The sequence below is a fragment of the Erinaceus europaeus genome, chromosome 4 (genome assembly GCF_950295315.1).
Source record: "Erinaceus europaeus chromosome 4, mEriEur2.1, whole genome shotgun sequence".
Classification (NCBI taxonomy): domain Eukaryota; kingdom Metazoa; phylum Chordata; class Mammalia; order Eulipotyphla; family Erinaceidae; genus Erinaceus; species Erinaceus europaeus.
This window is the reverse complement of record NC_080165.1, coordinates 140,017,341-140,040,673: the sequence shown is the minus strand read 5'-3', so window position 1 is coordinate 140,040,673 and position 23,333 is coordinate 140,017,341. Positions and strand designations below refer to the sequence as shown.

The window sequence follows — 23,333 nt, the reverse complement described above, 5'->3', positions numbered from 1 at the left end:
TCTCTCTTAACCAGGTGCACCACCGCCCTTCTGAATACTTAAACAACTTCTTACGAGAGGAAAAAAAGCTAATTTCAAGTCTTGAAGTCAGAGTCATATGTATGAATTTCTGTACATCAACTTCTATTTTAATAATACAATTATTCAGCAAGGCTCAGAAAGTCCTTTACTGTGCCCTTGTTTCTCACTTCAGTCATTTACCATAATACCCTTTCCTTAGACAGTTTAAATATTTCAGCCCTTCCAACAAGATTCAGTCTCAAGTAAGCTGCCATCCCTCTGCCTAGAGCTCTTTACAGGGTCTATCTGTAATCTTCATCCAGGCCTCTGCTTAAATTTGCCTTCTCAGAAAGGACGTCACCATTCTCTATTTCTTACAATCACTCTCTTCACTTTTATCAAGTAACATGACTTCTTCTTATCTAGTTGAATAATATGCAAGCTAATTAAAAAATTATTAGTGATTTATAAAACTGTAACAGGGTTCTAGTTCCACATAACCCCACAGTGCTCCCAAAGTCTTAAAGATAAGTATGTAACTTAGTTTTGCTGACATGAGGAAACAAGTCTTTTAAAACAAACAAACAAATAGTATTGTTAGAAGAATAACCCTCTACTATCTCTCCCTGACAAAACTCAGTTCTCCTATGATAATACAGCTGAAAGGGGGAGCGACACCAGCCACAGAAACAGGTTTCCCTCATGTCACAACAAGTCCGTATGGTGCTGGGACACAAAGCTGGTCTGTGTGCATGGCAAGGCTTACAGTCTAGTTAGCGAGCTATTCCTCTGGTTGGAGAATTCTCCATAGAGAATATTTCCTAACATTATGGTGAGAGGGGCAAGGAATGACAAAGTTGAGGGATACTGGAATTAAGCCTACTGAAAAATTTAAATTAGCAGTTAGATGTAACCCTGTCTACTTTAAAGAAAAGGAGAGTCTCTAGAAGCATAATAAGCAAAGTTACAATGACAGTGGCCAGGGAAGTAGCTCAGCTAGGAGAGCGTGGGATTTGCAGGCTGACTCTCGGTTTGATCCTTGGTGACACATATACCAGAATGGCGGTCTGGTCTCGCTCTCTCTCTCTCATGTGAAATTCTCTACCTCATTTGAACTAAATAAATCTTTAAGAAAAAAAAAAAAGAACAGAGATAGGCTGGTGTGAGGCCAAATAGTTTATAATCAGACACTTAAATTTTATTCTACAAATTATTATATAGACCATTCAAGAATTTTAAGTTATTGTAATTTTTTTGTTATCTTTTTTTTTTTCTGATAGAGACAGCCAGAAATCAAGAGGCTAGGGGGTGATAGGGAGAGACACAGAGAGACACCTGCAACACTGCTTCACCACTGCAAAGCTTTCCCGTGGAGGTGGGGACTGAGGGCTTGAACGGGTCCTTGTGCACTGTAGCACACGTGCTCAACCAGGTGCACCACCACCCGGCTCCTATTTTAATTTTTTATCATCTTAACGGTTCCTATTTTAATTTTTATAAATATTTATTTATTCCCTTTTGTTGCCCTTGTTTTATTGTTATAGTTATTATTGTTGTCGTCGTTGTTGGATAGGACAGAGAGAAATGGAAAGAGGAGGGGAAGACAGAGAGGGGGAGAGAAAGACAGACACCTGCAGACCTGCTTCACTGCTTGTGAAGCGACTCCCCTGCAGGTGGGGAGCCGGGGGCTTGAACTGGGATCCTTAATGCTGGTCTTTGCGCTTTGTGCCACCTGCGCTTAACCTGTTGTGCTACCGCCCAACTCCCCCTATTTTAATTTTTTATAATCTTAACTATCAGTTGGGGAAACAGTTCAACTGACAGAGCACTGTACTTTCATGCCTGAGGCTCCCAGTATGATTCCTGGCATAACATGTACTGGAGTGATACTCTGGCTTCTCTTTTTCTATCTTTCTGCCTTATGTAAAAACTCTCTCGTACAATAGATAAATCTTTAATAAAATCTTTTCCAAAATGTATGGTTAAAATTTCTTTAATTAGAGAGTTTGAGAAAGTAGCCTCCATGGCAGTACTGAACTTCTGTTTAGTAATATATCCTAAATACCTAAAACAGTGCTAAAGACAGAACACGTTGCCTAAGCACTTGCTGAAGGCGTCATACAGATTTCTGCAGGTCTACAAAGCAGAAAGGGGAAAGATGTTTACTGTTTACAATCCATCTGGGGGCAAGGCAGTAGTGCAGAGGGTTAAGTGCACACAGCATGAAGCTTCAGGACCGGTGTAAGGATCCCAAGTATAAGAATCCCAGTTTGAGTCCCCGGCTCCCCTCCAGCAGGGGAGTCGCTTCACAAGTGGTGAAGCAGGTCTGCAGGTGTCTGTCTTTCTCTCCCCATCTCTGTCTTCCCCTCCCCTCTTGATTTCTCTCGGTCACACTGAACAACAACAAAAGCAATGATAACAACAATGCTAAACAATAGCAATGGCAACAATAACAATAAGGGCAACAAAATGGAGAAAATGCCCTCAAGGAGTAGTGGATTCACAATACAGACACTGAGCCCCAGCAATAACCCTGGAGGCAAAAAAAAAAAAAAATCCATCTTTCACTGCAGCAGAGCTTTATTTTTTTAATCAAGTATATCTTTTTTTTATCAGCAATTTAATATTGATTTACGAAATTCCAGCTGGGGGGTCTAATTCCACACTGTTCCCACTAGCAGAGTTCTGTGTCCCGTTTCCCAACATCACAGATATGGGCTGATTCTATACTGATCTGTATTTATGTGCATGCATTTATACACTTCCCCCCACCACCACCACCATTTTTTCTACAGTTGCACCTTCACTTCCTTTCTAAGTCAATCCTACACCTATTACTACTTCCAGGTGCCTTTCCTTTGTTCCTCTTCTCTCTTAGATAAGAGAAACAGTGCCTGGCTTCCTCTGGTGTTTTCCGGATTCGCTTCCCTTTCAGTGATTCCTGGTGACAAACTCTTTGCGTTCTGGTGGAATGGGGGTAACAGAGACCTCTGGTTTTCTTCCCTTATAAATTTACCCCTCTGGGAATATGGACCAAAATTCTTTCTGGGGTGCATAAGATGGGAGTTCTATCTTCTGTAATTGCTTCTCTGTTGAACATGAGAGTTGGCAGGTTGATCCATAACCCCAGTATGTTTGCAAAAATTTACTATTTACGTTAAGGGGCCGGGAGGTGGTGCACCTGGTTGAGTGCACACATTAGAATGCACAAGGACCTGGGTTCAAGCCCCAGGCCCCCACCTGCAGTGGGAAGGAAAGCTTTGTGAGTGAAGCAGTGTTGCAGCTATCTCTCGGCCTCTCTCCCTCTGTATCCCTCCCCTTCACTCTCCATTTCTGGCTGTCTCTATCCAATAAATAAATAAAGATAATAAAAAAAGTTTACTAAAATAAAAAGATTTACTTCAATAAGTAACAGCAAGATACCTCACTTGGGTGTCTGCTTTGTCACACTCCTGAGCCAGGCTTGAGCTGCCTGCCTTGCACTGGAGGGCGCTTCAATGTTGGAGTGTGCTTCCCTCTCTCCCTGTCTTTTTCTTTCTCTCTTTTTCTATCTGAAAAAAAAAATCGACCCAGAGCAGTGACACCTTGCTGAAAGGAAAAAAAATGATAATAACGGAAAAAAAATCACCTCAGTTCTATTAAACAAAAAGTAAAAGCAAATCAACACTTGGACTGAATGTTGGCTTTAACAGTAGCAACAGAAATATAAGAAGACAAGTTAAAGGATGTGTACAGATACTTACATTCCTGATACTAATGACACTTTGAACACATGCTGAGCAGCAGAAGATGGTTTGCCTAAAGCCACATTAAGTGCTCTGTCGATACTGAATGCCATCTGAGAAAGATAGCTTTCTGGCTGCTGTCCATAGCCATCGTATGGCACATAGAGGTAAGGAAAGATGCCATGCAGATGAAGACATGTCTTCTGACCTAAAACATAACATAGTGTAAAGTTTAGTCTTTAGATGCATTAAAAAGTGAGGGTTACAAAGCTCAGCATATAAGCCATTTCTTGTTCTTAAGACAACACAGCTTATCTAAGGTATGGGCTAAATAAAATTAACCCAAGGTTAAAACCACCAGAACTGGCTACATTTTTACAACAGAACATTTAGAAACACTATAGGAGATATACAAAATATAGTATGATTTAAATAGTAGCTTTGGTGAAAATGTTTGTGAATATTTCACCCTCACTATGCAACTAGCTTTACGCATTGTACTGAGTAGTTCTACATTATCAATTAGCAAAGTATTATGAAGCTTAACAAAATTTCCCTCAAAGTATACTGAATAACCCAATTAGTGTCCACCATGGTTTAAATATTTGTTAACAAGAGACTTCCCTGTGAGAGAGAACAACTCAGAGAAAGAAAAGGGCAAAAAAGTAGTTTCAATGTTGAGCTTTGCTATGGGGTGTGAGAGAGTGGAGAGAGAGGGTAGAATTAAAAAATTCTATCAGGAGAGAAAAAAGACAAAACTCCTATAGTTGCCTGAAATGGACTTCTGCATGATCTAAGTTGCATATCTGACAGAGTGGGACAGAGGCGAGGACATAATGAGAGAAAAAAAAAAAAAAGACACACTATGCACACTTCCCAAGAATCCATTCTGGTGCTGAGTGGCCAAAACCAGGCACAACCATAACAAAATAATAATAATAGTAACCCACAAGAGAAACAGTAATGTACCCATGACAAGTTTAAACAACAAAAGCCAACACTGAGAAACAGATACATGTTTAATGTACAGTTGTAACAGAAGTGTTATTCTTTAAAACAATGGCAAAGTTAGAAAAATCATATAATGGAATAAAATATTTATATTGCTGGACATAGTGCTCAACTTTTATTTTTGAAAAATTAAAAACTGTGTGGCTATTAGAAAAATTTTTAGTTTGTATTTTTAACATGATAGTACTTAATTTCAAATGAATGAAAGAAATATTTTCAGTTACCAATTTCATTGGCTATTTCATTTCATTCCTAAGTATAATGTGGTATTATGTCCTAAAATATGTTTAATCAATATATCTCCTTACTTGAATGTGTTTTAAAGGTCTCATGAAAAGCACCTATAAACATAACCCTTCTGAACATAAAATACAATTTGGTTATGAAAAAAAAGGCATAATTAATCATGAGGGTAGGGAAGAAAAGATATAAAAGTATTCCTTTTTAGAAAAAAAAAATCTTTATTGGGAGGGATTAATGGTTTACAGTACAGAATATTTCCTTTTAAGTTGATAAATCTAAGACCCATGACTATAAAGTTAGTTCAATAGCAGGTTTTGCAGGCAGCAATGTAATTTTCCAAGATACTGATTTTATAGCCTATGTATTTTTAATAAAGGAAGTAAATTTTACAAGAAATAACTACAATATTTAACATTTGATTTCTGCTAATAGGTTTACAGTCAAGATATTCACAAAACACATATATAAGTATAAACACACACACATATATATATACCTAAACATTTATTTCTTTTTAAACTACTTTTCACATCTCCAGTGAAGCAGGGGTCATAGAATTTACCTCTGTATTTATAAGCTTTGGAACTGCAACAATTTGTACTGTGTAATTTTGGGAAAAACAGAAATGATTTTTTCAGCAGATACTGAATTAAGTGATTCAACTATATTTATTCCTATAGTTTGGAACAACCTCATAAAAGTATCACAAATGTTAAGTCACATAGTTATTACTGAGTCAGGATTTGAAAGCAGTTTGATGAAACTAAAAACCAGTGCTCTTTCCTTTTAATTTTATTTGTTTAATTAAAAAAGTAAATGCTGATTGGGGGCCAGGCAGTCGCCTCACAAGCAGTGAAGCAGGTCTGCAGGTGTCTATCTTTCTCCCTCTCAGTCTTCCCGTCCTCTCTCGATTTCTTTCTGTCTTATCCAACAACAATGACAGTAATAACAACAACGATAAAAAAAGGGCAACAAAAGGGTAAAAAAAGCCTTCAGAAGCAGTGGATTCGTGGTGGTGCAGGCACCAAGCCCCAGTGATAACTAACCCTGGAGACAAAATAAAAAGTACATGCTGATTTCCTTAACCTTCAATTTCTTAGTTGTTATTATTATTATTTTTATCATTATTATTGTTTTGCCTCCAGGGTTATCACTGGGGCTCTGTGCCAGCACTACAAATCCACTGTTTCTGAATGCCATTTTTCCCATTTTTTTAACTTAGGACAGAGAAACTGAGAGGGGAAGGGGGACAGAGAGGAAGGAAGAAAGATAAGACACCTGCAGCTCTGCTTCACCACTTGTGATGTGACACTTACCCACCTCCCACTAGAAGTGGGGAGCTGGGGACTCGAACCAGGATCTTTGTGCCAGTCCTTGCGCTTAGTACTATGTGTGCTTAAGCCTGGCTCCCCTTAGTTTTTATTTTGTATTGTAAATACTGGCTTCTTTATCTGACTCTCCTCTTTAACTGCAAACTTGTTAAGAGCTGGTGCTTTGCTGGAATGACCATAACATCCCCAGGACTCAGCACCAAACACAGAATATGTGTTTAAAAATTTCAATGAATGATTGCTCAGCAAGACAGAATAGCTGCTTAAGGAGAAAGGAATGGAAGTCTTTGATTGTGGGCTGGTGAGGGGGATCGATGAAAGAGAGGGACTCTGACACAGTTAATTAGGAACCAACAGTTTTATAGGAAAACCTGGGTGTTAGGAAGATGTCCTTAAAACTGTCCTAAGTATCCTCAAGCTCCACTCAGAGCTGTAGTACTGGTACCAACCTGCTGATACTACTGTTAAAGTATCAACAACAAAAATTTGCCTCTCTCTGATTCCCCACAGCTAGGGATGGCTCTGGGCACTACTTACCACCCTTCCTCATAATAACCTCCTAAAAAGTAACCATAGTAGGAAGAATTCTTGCCACAGGACTTACAACTCTAATATAGAACTAACAAGATAAAATAAGAAACTCACAGCTAAGTAACGAACTAAATGTATAAAACTGAATGAGAGAGCCCATTTCTTTTTTAGCATCAGTATGGTTATTATTGCAAAACTTGTAGCCCTTCTTATCTCCCTGCATATGCTTTCCCCAAGACAGTATGTGGAGCCGCACAATGTATAAAAACCCCTTAATATAAACTAGTCAAGCTGACCCCCAACAGCTGATTAGGTTCAGCTGAGAAAATGTGCTCAAATCAATGACATAGGCATTGATTATACTGGTGGCATTGATTATATCTCTCATGATACTCCAGAAGTTAGTACCTGATATACTAAGGACTGTTATTTAGTGACCTGGAGGAAGAAGCTGTGATTCCAGCCCAGAAGTTTTATTATGTTCCAATGATTTACACACAGTCCCCTAGATATATATATCTTTTTAAATCAAAATTAGTTAAAGCTGTGCTATTTTTTTTTAAAGCTGTGCTATTTTAAAAACTTGGGAAATTATAGTGACTCATTAAGGAATTTAAGGTACTAGCTATTCTAGGCAACATGACTGGAGAAAGAAAATATGTCTATTTTCTGAATGTACCTATTTTCTCTTTTTTAAGATTTTTAAAAATATTTATTACCTTTTGTTGCCCTTGTTTTTTATTGTTGTAGTTATTATTACTGTTTTTGTTGTTGGATAGGACATAAAGAAATGGAGAAAGGAGGGGAAGACAGAGAGGGGAGAGAAAGATAGACACCTGTAGACCTGCTTCACTGCTTGTGAAGCGACTCCCCTGTAGATGGGGAGCCGGGGCTTGAACCGGGATCCTTACGTCAGTCCTTGTATTTTGCGCCACCTGTGCTTTTACCCGCAGCACTACTGCCTGATTCCCCCTATTTTTTAAAATATATTTTTATTTACTTATCTGATAAAGACAGAAATCAAGAGGGGAGAGAGAGACAGAGAGGCACATGTAGCGCTGCTTCACCGCTCATGAAACTGTTCCCCTGGAGATGGGGACTGGGGGGGGGGGTTTGAACTCAGGTGACATATGTACTATATGGTGACATATGTACTCAACTAGGTGTAGTACCACCCTCTTATATTCATGGCGACTGAATAAAGACACTAAGTCTATCAGGGATAGAGACTGTCTTTGGGAGTAGAAGCCTATGCACATTTTTTTTAAAGTTTATAATTTTCAATTTAACTGATATTTTCTAACTTAGAAACTGCCACAAAAAAAAAAAGTTTATAGAGAGTGCTAAAGAATCCTGTCACAGCATAACTCATAACTGCTGGCATTTAAAGACACCGTGGCAAACCGCTGTGGAGTTGGCTACTTTTCAACTGCATAGAAGTAGTTTTTAAAACTAAAGGTGGAGCCTCTCCCACAGTCAAGTCCCTGGGTGCTCTGGAGCTAACCTTTCAGTGAATGCAGGGTTATACTGAACATCAAGCTGTCTAGAGTCCAGCATTTCATGTGTCATTTCTCTACATTTTAATGACTACATTTGGCCTTTCAATTAAATTATACATCTAACACTTTATCTGTAGCAAAAAAAAAAATAAACAGAAAGGGTCCCATACACCATTCTTCTAGTTCTAGGGTCTACACTTGTTTTTTCCTTGTAAAGTGTGAAGTAGCAAATGTTTTAGACCACCCCCTCTCTGACACAACTAGTCAGCTTTGCTGCTGTGGTCTGACTGTGTCACAGGAAGTAGTACTCAAGTGAACGCCATGGCTGTGCTCCAACACAAGTTCACTTACAGAAAGAAGCCACAAGGGAATTTGGTCCCTGGATAACTGTTTGCCAGTCCCTGTCCTAACTGATTAGACTACTTCATTGTCAAGAGCAGAAAAGTTTGACATCTTATATTTTCTTAAAAGCGAGAACAAGTTGATTGGTAACCACAATCAAAATCATGTTAGCTTAAATAAAAATGTTTATTTCATAATTTGCAAACCCATCTACCAAATCTCATGTTCAATCTAGAAGATTTAAACAAAGCTCAAAAGAGCAATCAAAAAAGCTTGGTATGTGAACAGGAAAATGTGCATTTAAGGAGTTTTTCATGTTTTTTTTTTCCTACAGTATCTTGTTTTAAGTTTCATATCACAATCTTTATCCCAATCTGCTCTTGCGAGTCTTCTGTATTTCTAAAGGTTCACTACATCCTTCATTTTCTGTCCTCTCAAAGTGAACCAAATAAAAGCCAAATGAAGTGTTATAACACCTATTTCCATTTAAAGTCTTATTTTTTAAATTATTTTTTAGTTTTCTTTATTCCATTTGATAAGACAGAGGTAGAGAAGAGAAGAGAGATACCTGCAGCCCTGCTTCGCCACTTGTAGTTGGGGACTGGGGGCTTGAACTGGGTTCTCGTGCATTGCAACATATGTGCTCAACCAGGTGCGCCACCACCTGGCCCAAAGTCTTACTTTTTTTTTTAACGCCCACTCTTGGCTCCACCATGATAGGGCAGGACAATCTCTTTGTATGACCAATATGCTATCTCCATTGCTCTCATTTTTCAAGTCTTAAAAATGTGTTCCTATCTAGAGAAATGATACACGTGTACTTGCAAAAAACAAACAAACAAACAAATCAGAATAAAGCAAACTATTTCCAATACCTTGTGAGAACTATAGTGGTTATCTTTGGGAGGTGGGAGGGTTAGGAGACACAGAACTTTGGTGGTACATCTGGTTAGAACTATACACTTTAAACCCACTGTTAGTTACAAGTATAAAATGAAAAAAAAAAGAATATATTTCTAACTCTAGAAATGAAATTTTTAGACCTGATGCTAGGGAAAAATATTCATGATTAAAAGGTTAATAGAGTACTAAATAGTACTATAATAATAAAAATACAACAATAATAAAAATCAAAGAATATAAATTTCAAAAGAGAATATCAAATAATTATGATATAGGGGCTGGGCAGTGGCAAATCCAATTAAGTGCATATGCTGGGTACCATGTCCAAGGATTCGGGTTCAAGCTCCTACTCCCCATGTGCGGAAAGGCTGTCTCACAAGCAGTGAAGCAGTTAGGTCTACCAGTCTCTCTCTCTTCCTCTCCCTCTCTGCCCCCCTCTCTCAATTTCTCTCTGTCTTACCCAACAAAGTAGAAAGAAAATAAGGAAAACATGTTTGCTCGGAGTGGTGGAGTCACAGAGCAAGCATGCAGCCCCAGTGATAACCTTGGTGGCAGTAAAATAACAATGATAATAAAATTATAATCAGAAAATAGGCCCATGGCTTTCATACTAATTGTTTATGTTAATAGTTTCTGTAAATAAGAGTTATTGGAACACATTGCATCTGCTTAGAATGGTGTATGACTGCTTTTGCTGTGGGCAGAATTTTGTAGTTGTATATCCTTTACATGTCGCTCTATAGAAAAGGTATGGTGATCTCCATAACAGACAGTGTTGAAACATATTTCTTAGTATGAACAACAACAAAATACTTAGGTCAAGCAAGAACCTGGAGAGAGACAAATTTTTAGAAGCACACACCCTTTCAAGACAAAACCAGGAGGAACTACGAAACATGAATAGACCAGTTCCAGCCAAAGAAATTGAAATTGTAATAAAAAACCAAAATCCAGGCCCAGATGGCCTGACAAATGAATTCTTCAAAACTTTTAAGGTTAATAAGAATATGTAAAGAGGGGGTCGGGCGGTGGCGCAATGGGTTAAGCACACGTGGCGCAAAGCGCAGGGACCGGCTTAAGGATCCTGGTTCGAGCCCCCGGCTCCGCACCTGCAGGGGAGTCGAGTCGCTTCACAGGCGGTGAAGCAGGTCTGCAGGTGTCTATCTTTCTCTCCCCCTCTCTGTCTTCCCCTCCTCTCTCCATTTCTCTCTGTCCTATCCAACAACGAATTGCGTCAACAAGGGCAAAAACAACGAAGCTACAACAAGGGCAACAAAATGGGGGGGAAATGGCCTCCAGGAGCGGTGGATTCATGGTGCCGGCACCAAGCCCAGCAATAACCCTGGAGGAGGGAAAAAAAAAAAAGAATATGTAAAGAGCTCACCAAATTCAGCAACAACAAAATGACCCCATCTAAAAATGGGGAGATGCTATGAACAAAAAAATATTCACCAAAGAAGAGATCCAAAAGGTCAAATAGACATGTGAAAACATGCTTCGGGTCACTGATCATCAGAGAAATGCAAATAAAGACAAGAAATGAGATACCACTTCAGTCCTGTGAGAATGTCATACATCAGGAAAGTAGCAACACAGATGCTGGGGACAAAGGAACCCTCCTGCACTACTGGTGGGAATGTAAATTGGCCCAACCCCTGTGGAGAACAGTCTGGAAAACTCTCACAAGGCTAGAAGTGGGCCTACTCTGTGACCCTGCAATTCCTCTCCTGGGGATATATCCCAATGAACCAAACACACCCATCCAAAAAGATTTGGGTATACCTCTGTTCACAGCAGCACAATTTCTAATAGTTAAAACCTGGAAGCAACCCAGATAGCCAACAACAGATGTGTGGCTGAATAAATTGTGGTATATATACACAATGGAATGGGATACTACTCAACTATTAAAAAATGATGAATTCACCTTCTTCATCTCATCTTGGATGGAGCTTGAAGGAATTATGTTAAATGAGATCAGCCAGAAAGAGAAGGAAGAATATGGGATGATCTCACTCATAGACAGAAGCTGAAAAATAAGAACAGAAGGGTAAACACAAAGCAGAACTTGGACTGGAGTTGGTGTATTGCACCAAAATAAAAGACTCTGGAGTGTGGGAGAGGGTTCAGGTCCTGGAAGACAGAGGAGGACCTAGTGGGGTTTGAATTGTTATGTGGAAAACTGAGAAATGTTACATATGTACAAACTATTGTATTTTATTTTACTATTGACTGTAAACCTTTAATTCCTCAACAAAGAAATTTTTTAAAAAAGTGAACAGACGCATGTGAATGTGCAATTTTGGAAAAGAATTAAACGTAAGTACTATTTCCCAATTACACTGTAGCCTCATCAATTTAGAAGCCAGTGGAACCCTTTTTCACTTCTGGTGGGAATGTAAATTGGTCCAATGCCAATGTGGAGAGCAGTCTGGAGAACTTTCACAAGGCTACAAGTGGACCTACCCTATGATCCTGCAATTCCTCTCCTGGGGATATATCCTAAGAACCAAATATACCCATCTAAAAAGATCTGTGTACACTTGTGTTCAAAGCAGCACAATTTGTAATAGCTAAAACCTGGATGCAAACCAGGTGTCCAACACAGATGAGTGGTCTACATACACAGTGTAATGCCACTCAACCATGAAAAATAATGAATTCACTTTCTTCATCTTACCTTGGATAGAACTTGAAGGGATGACATTAAAGTAAAATAAGCCAAAAAGAGGACAAACATGGGATGATCTCATTCATAGACAAAAGTTGAGAATTAAGAACAAAAAGGAGAAATACAAAGTAGAACCTGCACTGGGTTTGGTATATTGCACACACAAAAAAAATAAATGACCTGGAGGGGTCCTGGGGAGCGCCATTTTCAGGTCCTGGTGCACAATTTTGGAGGAGGACGGGGGGGGGGGGAGGTTAAGAGTGCTTTCTCAAAAAACTGAAAATGTTACACATTTACCAACTTGACTGTAAACCATTAATCACTCCAGTAAAAAATAAAATGATACAGATTTTTAAAAAACCTTTTGAGGAGGAGCTGTTTATCTGTACTCAAGTTCTTCCAAAGTATTAAAGACAAAGCAATAGTCCCCAACATGCCTCACAAAGCCAACATCACCTTGATACCACTGGAATAGAATTGAAAGCCTAGAAATAAGCCTCTCCACATCTATGGCCAACAATTTTTTGACAAGGGAGCCCAAAACATTAAATGGAGAAAGGAGAGTCATTCAACAAGTGGTGTTGGGAAAACTGGACTAAAACATGCAAATGAATGGAATTGGACCATCACCTATCACTATGCACAAAAGTCAACTCCAAGTGGATCAAAGATATGGACTTTAGACCAGAGACCATCATATACACAGAAGACAGGGAGATGGGTGGTAGCACAGCGGGTTGAACGCATGTGGTGCAAGGCGCAAAGATCGGTGTGAGGGTCCCGGTTCAAGGCTCCGGCTCCCCACCTGCAGGGGGAGTCACTTCATGGGCAGTGAAGCAGGTCTGCAGGTGTCTATCTTTCTCTCCCCCTGTCTTCCCCTTTTCTGTCCCATCCAACAACAACAACATAAACTGCAACAATAATAACTAAACAATAAAATAATAGGGGCAACAAAAGGGAATAAATATTAAAAAAAAGAAGACAATGGCAGAACACTTCATGACCTATGCTTCAAAAGTCTTCTCATCAGAGAAATGCAAATTAAGACAATAACGAGATAGCACCTCACACCAGGGAGAATGTCTCACATTAAAAAAGAACAGAAACAACAAGTTCTGGGCAGGAAAGCAGATCCCCTTCTATGGTTCCAGTGAATCTCCATAGGGACTGAACTTCCATTTCCACCAGCAATGCAGGAGTCTCTCTTTCCTCCCACAGCCTTTCCTAATGTCTGACATTTTCAAAGTTGTAAAGTGGTATCTCATTGTTGGTTTTATTTGCATTTCCCTGATCATCAGTGACTTTGAGCATTATTTCATGTCTGTTGGCCTTTTACAAAGATTTATTTATTTTCATGAAAAGACACGAGCACAGCTCAGCTTTGGCATATGGTGGTTCTGGGGATTGGTCCTGAAACCTCTCTCTGGCCTCAGGCATGCAGGTGAGCTGTACTATTGCTATATCTCCCCTCTTCCCCCTATGTATTTTTATATTTTAAAGAGAGGGAGTAAGGGAGAGAGAAAAGTTCAGAATATTATTCCATCATCCACAGAGACTCCTTGGTGATAAGAGATCCATAGTAAGGTTTGGTAAGGTATGTGCTCTATTGACTAGGACATTTCAAAAGTCCTTATTGAGTCTTAGAAATCCAGTCCATTTGTTCTTGCAAATTATACCCTTTATCCATTAAGAATTCTGAGGTTAATCATAGTGGTTTAAAATTTCCTGTCTGAAATGGTTGTCCGTCAGTCTTTTATGCTGCAAGCCGCAGAGGTACTAGGCTCAATCCCAGTACCATAAGCCAGAGCTTAAAACAACTTTTTTTTTTTTAAATGAGAGAAAAAAAAAGTTGTTTTAATTTATAAAAACAAAAGTCATATACAGCAATGGAAGTAGAGGTTGGGAGATAAATACAAGAAAATAAAATTTCCTGAGAATCCCCAAATCTCTGCTTAACCTAACCCAGAATCAGACTTTATTGTCTAAAGCTACATGATAGGATTTCCTCTAGTGTCCTTATTTTTGTTTCTCCTTTGTCTTGGGATTCCCTAGAAAGTTCTTAAATACAATACCAGCCTTGCAGTTTTTTCACCTGCAATCTTCTGTTATTTTTGTAAGAATTTTATTGATGCAGGGGAAGTGGGAGGAGGTGAAGTGCTCTCTAATTCTGTAAGGTCTAAACTTCTTCGTGGGCTTGTATCCCTAGGCTGTGACTTCTACAAGTGCTTCTCAGGTTTATTCCCTTGTGCAAGAAAACAAGCCTATAGGTGTCTGGAGTAGGATATTTTGTTTTCCAAGCTGGCTGGTTTTCCTTGTGGGCAGGTGCAGAACAAAACACTTTAAACACATATTGAAATGCTTATTACTTCTTTGCCTCTGTGGGAAGCATAAAGATCCCCACCATCCCAGTCTTCACAAGAAAAACCTGGCAGAGATCATGGAGAAAAGACTCACCAATTCCCTTCAAACTGGGCCCCCAAGTATTTTCAACTCAAACTCATACTTTCTAAAAGTTTTTCAGCTACAATTTAACTTTTTGTACCAGTTTCTGCTTTTCTCAGCTTCTGTTCCTTGTATGTTGTTATTCACTTTGGTTTATTGTAACAACTCCCTAATGGATCTAATAACTGCTGATCTTTAATTTGTTCAACTCTGTTCCTGTGAAAGTAAGAGTGACAACATCCAACCCCCACAACACACACACACTTTTTTTTTCCCTTTTGGTTGAAGTGCCAAGTCCTCCCTCGTGTGAAATTTCTCTGCTCCCAGACCAATGCATTCATTCTTCTTATCTTCAGTTCAAGATGGGCGTGTGTGGGGGTGGGGCAACGACAACACACCAACCCCACAGAACCAGAGCTTCCCTCCCCCCAGTGCTGTGCTAGTACCACACTATCACCTGACCCGGGGCTTGAACCTACGCCATGTGCAAGAAAAGGCACATGCTCTAATGGATGAGCTATCTTCAGGCTCTTCCAATTTTGTTGACTGAAGACCACAATTCCCATGTGTTCTTTGAATATATTCTCATTCTCTGAACAATAAGATGTCCCAGGCTCATATTGTACTCTGCATCCCAATCACAGAATCAGTATCTTTATCAGCTGTCCTTGTTCCATTTCACAGAGAATGCTCTCTAGAAACCAACATCTGGACTCAGAGTGTGCTCATTCCTCTGTGGGTGTCATTACCTCCAGAACACTTGAGCATACAGAGTTCACTTCTCTTGTGTCTACCCACCTGTTCGTTGACCCCACCAGACATCCATCTACCCCCCCCATTTCACACGGACACCAACTTACAATACCAACTGAACAACTCACAGACATTACAGTTGCCCTCATTTCTTTTTGTTTGTTTTTAAAAACTCATTACGGCTAAATTTTATTTACTCCAGGAATTTAGGAGTGACAACATTTTCTGTCATTTAATGTGTACACTGAACTAAAGCATTTTTTATGTTTTATTTTTACCTTATTGACATTTCAAGGGAAAGAAGAGAGAGGGAGAGACAAGAAAGAACTGTAGTACTACTTCACCACTCATGAAACTTCCCCCCCTTGCAGCTGGGGGTCGGGGGCTTGAACCCAGGTCCTTGCACATGGTAACCTGTGTGCTTGGCCAGGTGCGCCACTGCCTGGTCCTTGTCCTCAATTCTGTATCTCCTTTTCTGGAAATGAGAAAACTTTCATTTCAGAATTACTAACTACTTCCATTGAAAAAGACATACAGCTAATTAGGATTGAGTGAAAGAATAAATTTTCTACACAGCGGATGACATAGGGACATGCTGTACCTTGACTGACTCTCACAGATATGGATACATTGTCCAGGGCTGAAGAATTAGCTCCCAGATAGGACTTGCCATGGGCTAAGTGCAGCTCTGGGCCCAGTATTGCATAGGGAGTACTACAGTTGCACTAGGGAGATTCTGGTACTGTGTTTTCTCTTCCCCTAAATGTATATGCGTGAAAATGCTGGAGTAGAGAAACAGGATATGTGCAAGGTCCCAGCTAAGCGTGTGTGTGTGCGCATGTGTGTCCAAGTACCAACACCCCCCAAATCGCCGTGTTGCCTTTCCATCAATGCTTATCTTCTTCAAGGTAATCACGGTAGTGATTTTCCACAGGTTTTGTAAATGACTTCATAAAAACAGGATAATCACCTTACATATTCTTTTGTGTCTGGATTCCTTTGTCCAGCACTGTGATTTGATGTTCATCCGTGATGTCACATGTATAAGCAGATTATTAATTTTTATTACTTCAGAGTAGACTGTATCACAGTCATTTGCTTCTTCTGCATGAGAGATTCAAGGTACTCAGAGTTACAGCTAGATAAGCAGAATTCCAAGGACCTTAGAAGGATTCTGATTCTTCAACTCTGATTGCCTAACTGCTCTACCATAGTGCAATTACAAAAATGGGGGGAAAATAATAACAAAAAGCACTCTTGGGGATACTGACCACTTTATTGGGGGAAATAATGATTTACAAGACAGTCGTCACATCAGCACAGTTTGTCTCATGATAGGTGCCTGCACACCAGACGAACGGTAGCAGTCTTCCTCTACTTCCATCCACTGGAACCCCAAGGCCCTCTTAACCCCTTCTTGTCTCCTTACTTTAGAGTCCTTGGCTCTGTTGCAATAAACCATATCTAGTTTAAGTTTCACCTGTAGTTTCCCTTTCGTTGTTTGAGTTAGGTTATATGACACTCACCTTCTCATACTGGATCAGGATTCTCATTCTGGCTGACCTCATTTAACACGAGGCTTTCAAGTTCCATCAAGCATACAACAGCAGAGAAGATCTCATCATTTCTTAAGGCTGAGCAGTACTCCATTCTGTCTACATACAACTTTCTTAGCCACTCATCCGCTTCTGAGACATTTGAGTTGTTACCAAATTTGGGCAAAGAGTGAGCGCTATGAACAAAATGATCTCTTTGGATAGGAGATCTCTTTGCTGGGGTTTTACATAGATCCCTAAGAGGGAGATTGCCAGATCACATGGTAGGTCCGTTTCAGAGAATCATGTTTATTGAGAATCTGAAGCATGCCCAAGAATGTTTTTCAGTGGATATAGTTAGTTAATTTAATTTTTAAAACCATAGGTAAGGGAATAGCATAGTCTTTTTCCCCATTTTTCATTAGTAATTTATGCTGATTTAGAAGATTCTGAGTCACAGGGGCATAACTCCACACCTGTCCTCACTCCCTCCACAAGGAGCTGCACTAGTCCTCCCAAGGCCACAGATACAGGGTGACTATTATTTCTATAGCCATCTATATTTATATATATTTGCCCATTTTTTTCCTATGGCCCTGTTTCCCCTTCCTTTCTAAGTCACACAGTAGGTCAATTTCTAATATTTGAAGGACTCTTCAGACTGTTTCTCACAGGGGCTAACTCAACTTACATTCCCTCCAGAGGTGTAAAAAGGTTCCTTTTCCTCCTTTTCCTCTACATCCTTGCCAGCACTTCTGTTCTTTTCCATGTTTGGCATTCTAACAGGTGTGTCATCTCATTGTTGCATTTCTCTGATAACCACTGACATTAAGTATTTTTTTCATGTTTATATCTCCTTTGGTGAACTCTTTTCATGTCCTACCCCATTTGTAATGGGCTTGTTTTTTGTTTCGGTTGCTAGGTTTTGTGAGTTCTTCATACACAGCCTTTTGGTAATTCGCACTCTGCCTGATATATGGAGTTTAAAGATCTCTTCCCATTTGGATGGATGTGTTTTTGTCTAGGTGATAGTTTCTTCTGCTGTGCAAAAGCTTCTCAGTTTGATATAGTCCCACTGGTTTATTTTTGTTTTCCTTATACACATTTTTATCAACTAAAGTTAATTTAAATAAATAATGGCTATTCAGACATGGCACATATACACAGACATGGCACATCAATATTTTTACAAAAACCATTACTCTGAGCAGCCCACAGAAGCAGTGGGTAGGGTTGAAGTAAGGAACAGGCAAGCATGAGATTCCAAGTGGAACTCCTGGCACTGCATGTACCCGAGTGACACTCTGGTTGTCTCTCTCATCAACCAATAAATATATTTTTAAAAAACATTAGCATGATGCTTCTTACTGAATATTTAATATGAAAGAGAAAATACCCAAAATGAAGATACCATGGCACCATATGTAAATGTGTGAAACTCTAAGAATCTCTGTGCAGTTGGGGGTCAGGCGGTGGTGCATCCACTAGAAGACATGTTACCATGAAGGAGGAACAGGGGTCCAGGCCCTCATCCCCACCTGCAAGGGAGGAAGCTTTGTAGGGTTCTCTATTTCTCTCTCTCTCTCCCTGCATCTCCCAGTCTCTATCAGAAGAAAGGAAAGAAAAAGGATTATCTGCGTAGCGCAGCAGGCTAAACACAGGTGGCACAAAGTGCAAGGACCCGCATGAGGATCCCGGTTCGAGCCCGACTCCTCCCCCACCTGCAGGGGAGTCACTTCACAGGCGGTGAAGCAGGTCTGCAGGTGTCTGTCTTTCTCTCCCTCACTATCTTCTCCTCCTCTCTCAATTTCTCTCTGTCCTATCCAACAACAATGACATCAACAACAATAACTACAACTACAAAACAACAAGGGCAACAAAAGGGAAAAAAATAATAATTAAAAAAGAAAGAGGAATATCTGGATGACTAAGAGCACTGACATTTCTTCCATGGTCTAAATCCCTTCCTAATCTTCACTTCTGCCAATGCTAATTCCAAATTTACTTCAAGTACTATCTCCCAAACATCGACTTTGTAATCTTCAAAGAAAGTAAATTACATTTTTACTCATTTTTTCTTGTTTAATCTTATAAGCAACCAAAAAAAGTTTGCTTTTAACTCTAACATGTCTAGACAAGTTTTAACCTTTTTAGTTTCTGCTGTTAAATCTGTCAAGTCATTCATTTCTAATCTCTGACTCAAAAATATATTTATCTCTTCATAAAATATAACATGACTATGGGGTGGGGGGGAGGGTTCAGGTCCAGGAACGTGATGGCAGAGGGGGACCTACTGGGGGTTGTATTGTTATGTGGAAGTGTTATGCATGTATAAACTATTGTATTTTATTGTAGACTGTAAACCATCAGTCCCCCAAAAAGAAATTAAAAAACATATATATCATGCCCAACAGTTCCTTCTAAGCTTCTGAGACCAGAATTAATTCAGTTATTCCAATCTAACTGGATGGATTTTTCCCATGCTATCAAATGCTATTACTTCCCTCAATGTTGAAAGTGAATGACATACCATTCACAGTGATCTGAGGCATTATCCTTTTTCTTTTAATCCTTTTTTAATGTGGATTTTGAAATGAACTAAATATAATCTCTTGTCCTTAAGGATAGGGCGGCACCAAGTTCCATTATAAGACATAATAGAAAGGAAACACAATACCCAGGTAGTCCTAAGAGAATAAAGGCCTTAGTGGCAGAGGAGACAGCTCCGCCTTAGCACACAGAATTTACATGCCAAGGCCTCAGAGTCCCAGGCTCCACCCCCTGCACCATGACATGCCAGCTGAGTGGTGGTCTGTCTTGCGTTTCTCACTCACTTTTATAAAAATAAGTTAAACTTTAAAAAAGAAGGCATTTCCCATGAGTGTAGCAGAAGATGCTTTAATGGAAGTGATACCTGCAGTGGACTTCAAAGAAGGGGAGTGTTTCTGTTCTTTCCCTTTCTCTACGTTTTCTTTCTCCCTGTGTCAGGGACCAAACCAAGGGCTCTATACATGTGGAACATGTACTCTATCTGTGAAGCACACAGTGGCCTGAGTAGGATTCTAGTATCCATGCAGATATTAAAAGAGACCAGAGTTAGTCAGGAGAGTGGGGAAGAAAAAAATAGAAGAACAATGTAAGAAAGGTGTAGGAGTGAGAAAATTACCATGGTAACTACCAGCTAGGACTCAGGAAGAGAAATGGAGAAAGGAATTCTTGAAAAGATTGGTGGGGAAAAACAAGTAATACCCTGAATTCATTTTCAGCAGTGGGAGTCAAATGATTTTGAGCCCTTGAAACATATATAACTTAGGTCCTAGAAGTCCCGGTGGTTCAACCAGTTAGCAAGCAGTACTTATGTGATCTGACTTCTTACAATCACATGACTGTGAGCTGTTTCATGTTTCAACCTTAACAATCGTCCTCCACTACAATCATCAATCCACTAATTCTCCTGTGAGATTTATTAAGGACCAGGTCAAAAGTTGAGGCTAAATACTAATTTTTAAAGCAGATATAGGAGCACAATGGTCAATATTATAGATTAAAAGTAGAGTGACCATGTCATTTGCCATCCAAACTAGAGTCTTTGAGACTCAGAGAGTGGCACTATTAGTAATCACGCTAGTGGAAATCAGGACAAGCCCAGGCAAACTAAGATGAGTGGTTACCTCTGCTTTAAAATAATAATAAATAAAACTCTATCAAGTGGGAGGAACTGGAGATGATTATGCCAAATGAAGAGACGAAGGGCAACTACCAGGTGGTTTCACTCATATGCGCAGTCTACAGAACTGACACACATAAACTTGCAAGCAAAAAAAAAAAAAGCCAACTATTTCTGAGACTTGTGAAAACCAGTGGTTATTTTTGAGAAGTAGAAAGGTAGGAACACAGAATCTTGGTGGAAGGAGGGGTGTGCCACTAACAATACTCTGTAATCATACAATCTTGTAACCTAATTAAAAAAAAAAAAAACTTTGGAATCAATAAATTAATTTTTAAACCATAACCCTTTTTCCTTAGACTGTCTTCCACAGAAATCTGTTACGGAGCAATAGAAGAATGTAACATTTGAAATCAAGATTAATGTCCATGACACTTTAAAGACAAGAAAACACTGAAATGAATACAAGAACTTTTCATTTTTAGTAGCAGAGACTTGAAGGATGGATAATTTCGTGCAGATTTGTATAAGCTTTTTTGTTACCATAAGTTAATGACAGTCATGAATACAGAAAAGGCATATAATGATTACTAACTTCACAAACACATTTAGACTCACTACTTTCTAAGCTTCTAGTTTTAATCTTTTTTAAATATTTATTTTATTTTCCTTTTTGTTGCCCCTGGTGTTTTTCATTGTTGTTGTTTTATTATTGTTGTTGTTACTGATGTCGTTATTGTTGGATAGGACAGAGAGAAATGGAGAGAGCAGGGGAAGACAGAGAAGGGGAGAGAAAGATAGACACCTGCAGACCTGCTTCACCGCTTGTGAAGCGACTCCCCTGCAGGTGGGGAGCAGGGGGCTAGAACCAGGATCCTTATGCCTGTCTTTGTGCTTTGTGCCACCTGTACTTAACCCACTGCGCTACCGCCCAACTCCCCCAGTTTTAATTTTTATATTTGAAATCAAATTAATTTTCAGTTATACCTACCATCTCAAAGGTTCTTATTTTTTATATGAACATTCCAGAAAGGGAAATACCTGTTCACTTGCTAAAAGTTACAGAAAACACTTGATGGTTTGCAAGACTGCTAAGTAGGTGGCTGCAACAGTAGGCCTCTCCCCTCTTGCCAAATACTGTATCACATGTGTTCTGAGTCACCAGTAAACAAGATGCCCTCAAGTGAGATATTTCAAATTCTAGTAGAAATTAATTAGGAGGGAGCTGGGCAGTAGCACAGCGGGTTAAGTGCCCATGGCACAAAGCGCAAGGGCCGGCATAAGGATCCCGGATCGAGCCCCCAGCTCCCCCACTTGCAGGAGGTCGCTTCACAAGAGGTGAAGCAGGTTTGCAGATGTCTATCTTTCTCTCCTCCTCTCTCCAATTATCTCTCTCATATCCAACAACAACAACAGCTATGACAATAAGCACAACAACAAGTGCAACAAAATAGGAAAAATAGCCTCCAGGAGCAGTGGATTTGTAGTGCAGGCACTGAGCCCCAGCAATAACCCTGGAGGCAAAAAAAAAAAAAAAAAAAAGAAAGAAAAGAAAGAAAGAAAGAAATTAGGAGACAAAACTACTCTGTAGTCTTAATGAATGAAGCCAAGAATTATAAGCTAATGTCAGGGCTTCAGGAATGTAAATTAACCTATTTCAAAATATTAATTTTGGTCAAAATCTATGACATGATTAAAGAATGTCTTGACATTGCCACAGAAGTGTGTGTGTGTGTGTGTGTGTGTGTGTGTGTGTGTGTAGATGTAGGAGAGAGATATACATGCTAGACGTTGGCACACTTTTCCCATAGAAGGACAAAGTAGATTTTTAGACTTTGTGCGCCACAGAGGCTCTGTTCCCGTTGCTTACACCCTGCTGAAAGCATAGAAACAGCCTTAGCTAATACCCATGTGAACGGAGGAGGTGAGCCAATAAAACTTCAAGCCAAGATGGTGGCAGAATAGCTGTCTCTGCTCTCACAGCAACAAAACTACAATATATGTGGAAATTCCACCACAGAAGTAAGCTTGGCATTCAGAGTAACCAACACCAAAGGAAAAAGCCCAGGATCTAGGGGAAGAGGAGAGACTCTCACAACCAAGTGAAAAAGTGTCCCCTGCTCAGTTCCCACACTCCCCAGCCCAGATCTCTGCCGTGGTCTACAGTCATGTGCCCTAGCGAGTCTGCGTCAGCGGCTGCAGCCTGACTGCTCACTGACTGCGGCCATCTGCATAGACAGGCTGATTTCTTGCCACGGCCACCCACTGTGGGCACACCACATTTTTGGTGGCTGGTGGATTCAGTTAACTCTGGGCTCAATGTGCCAACTCAGTCTGCACAACTTCAGTCCACCTGCTACTGGGTTCAGCCCACAACCACTCAGCCTGTACCCAGCACAGCTTCCCAGGTTCTAGCTAGAACCCCTGCCACTGTTGCCACCATCTGTTTCCAGTTAGGGCCCTGCCACCCACTGCCTCAGTGGCTTCACGCTGAGTCACATAACGGGAAGACAACAACTTCACTTGCAATATTGAGCCAAGTCATCAGTTTGAAAGACACCCAAATTCTTTTCTATATATACATATATGTAAGAAAACTTTCCATAGTCATACTTAACAGATTTATAGGATCATTTTAATAGTTCTATACGCAGGAATCGTATTTTAGCTTAGGGACTGG

General features: G+C 39.8%; 1 protein-coding gene across 2 annotated transcripts in view; it reads right to left on the bottom strand.

The window, feature by feature from the left end:
* Window positions 1-23,333, bottom strand: part of REV3L (REV3 like, DNA directed polymerase zeta catalytic subunit) — a 154,230-nt gene that overhangs the window by 101,724 nt on the left and 29,173 nt on the right. For both annotated transcript variants that reach the window (XM_007528140.3, XM_060190601.1), the window contains exon 2: window positions 3,744-3,933. In XM_007528140.3, the coding sequence (XP_007528202.2) occupies window positions 3,744-3,933 (190 nt within the window). The remainder of the gene's footprint in view (window positions 1-3,743; window positions 3,934-23,333) is intronic.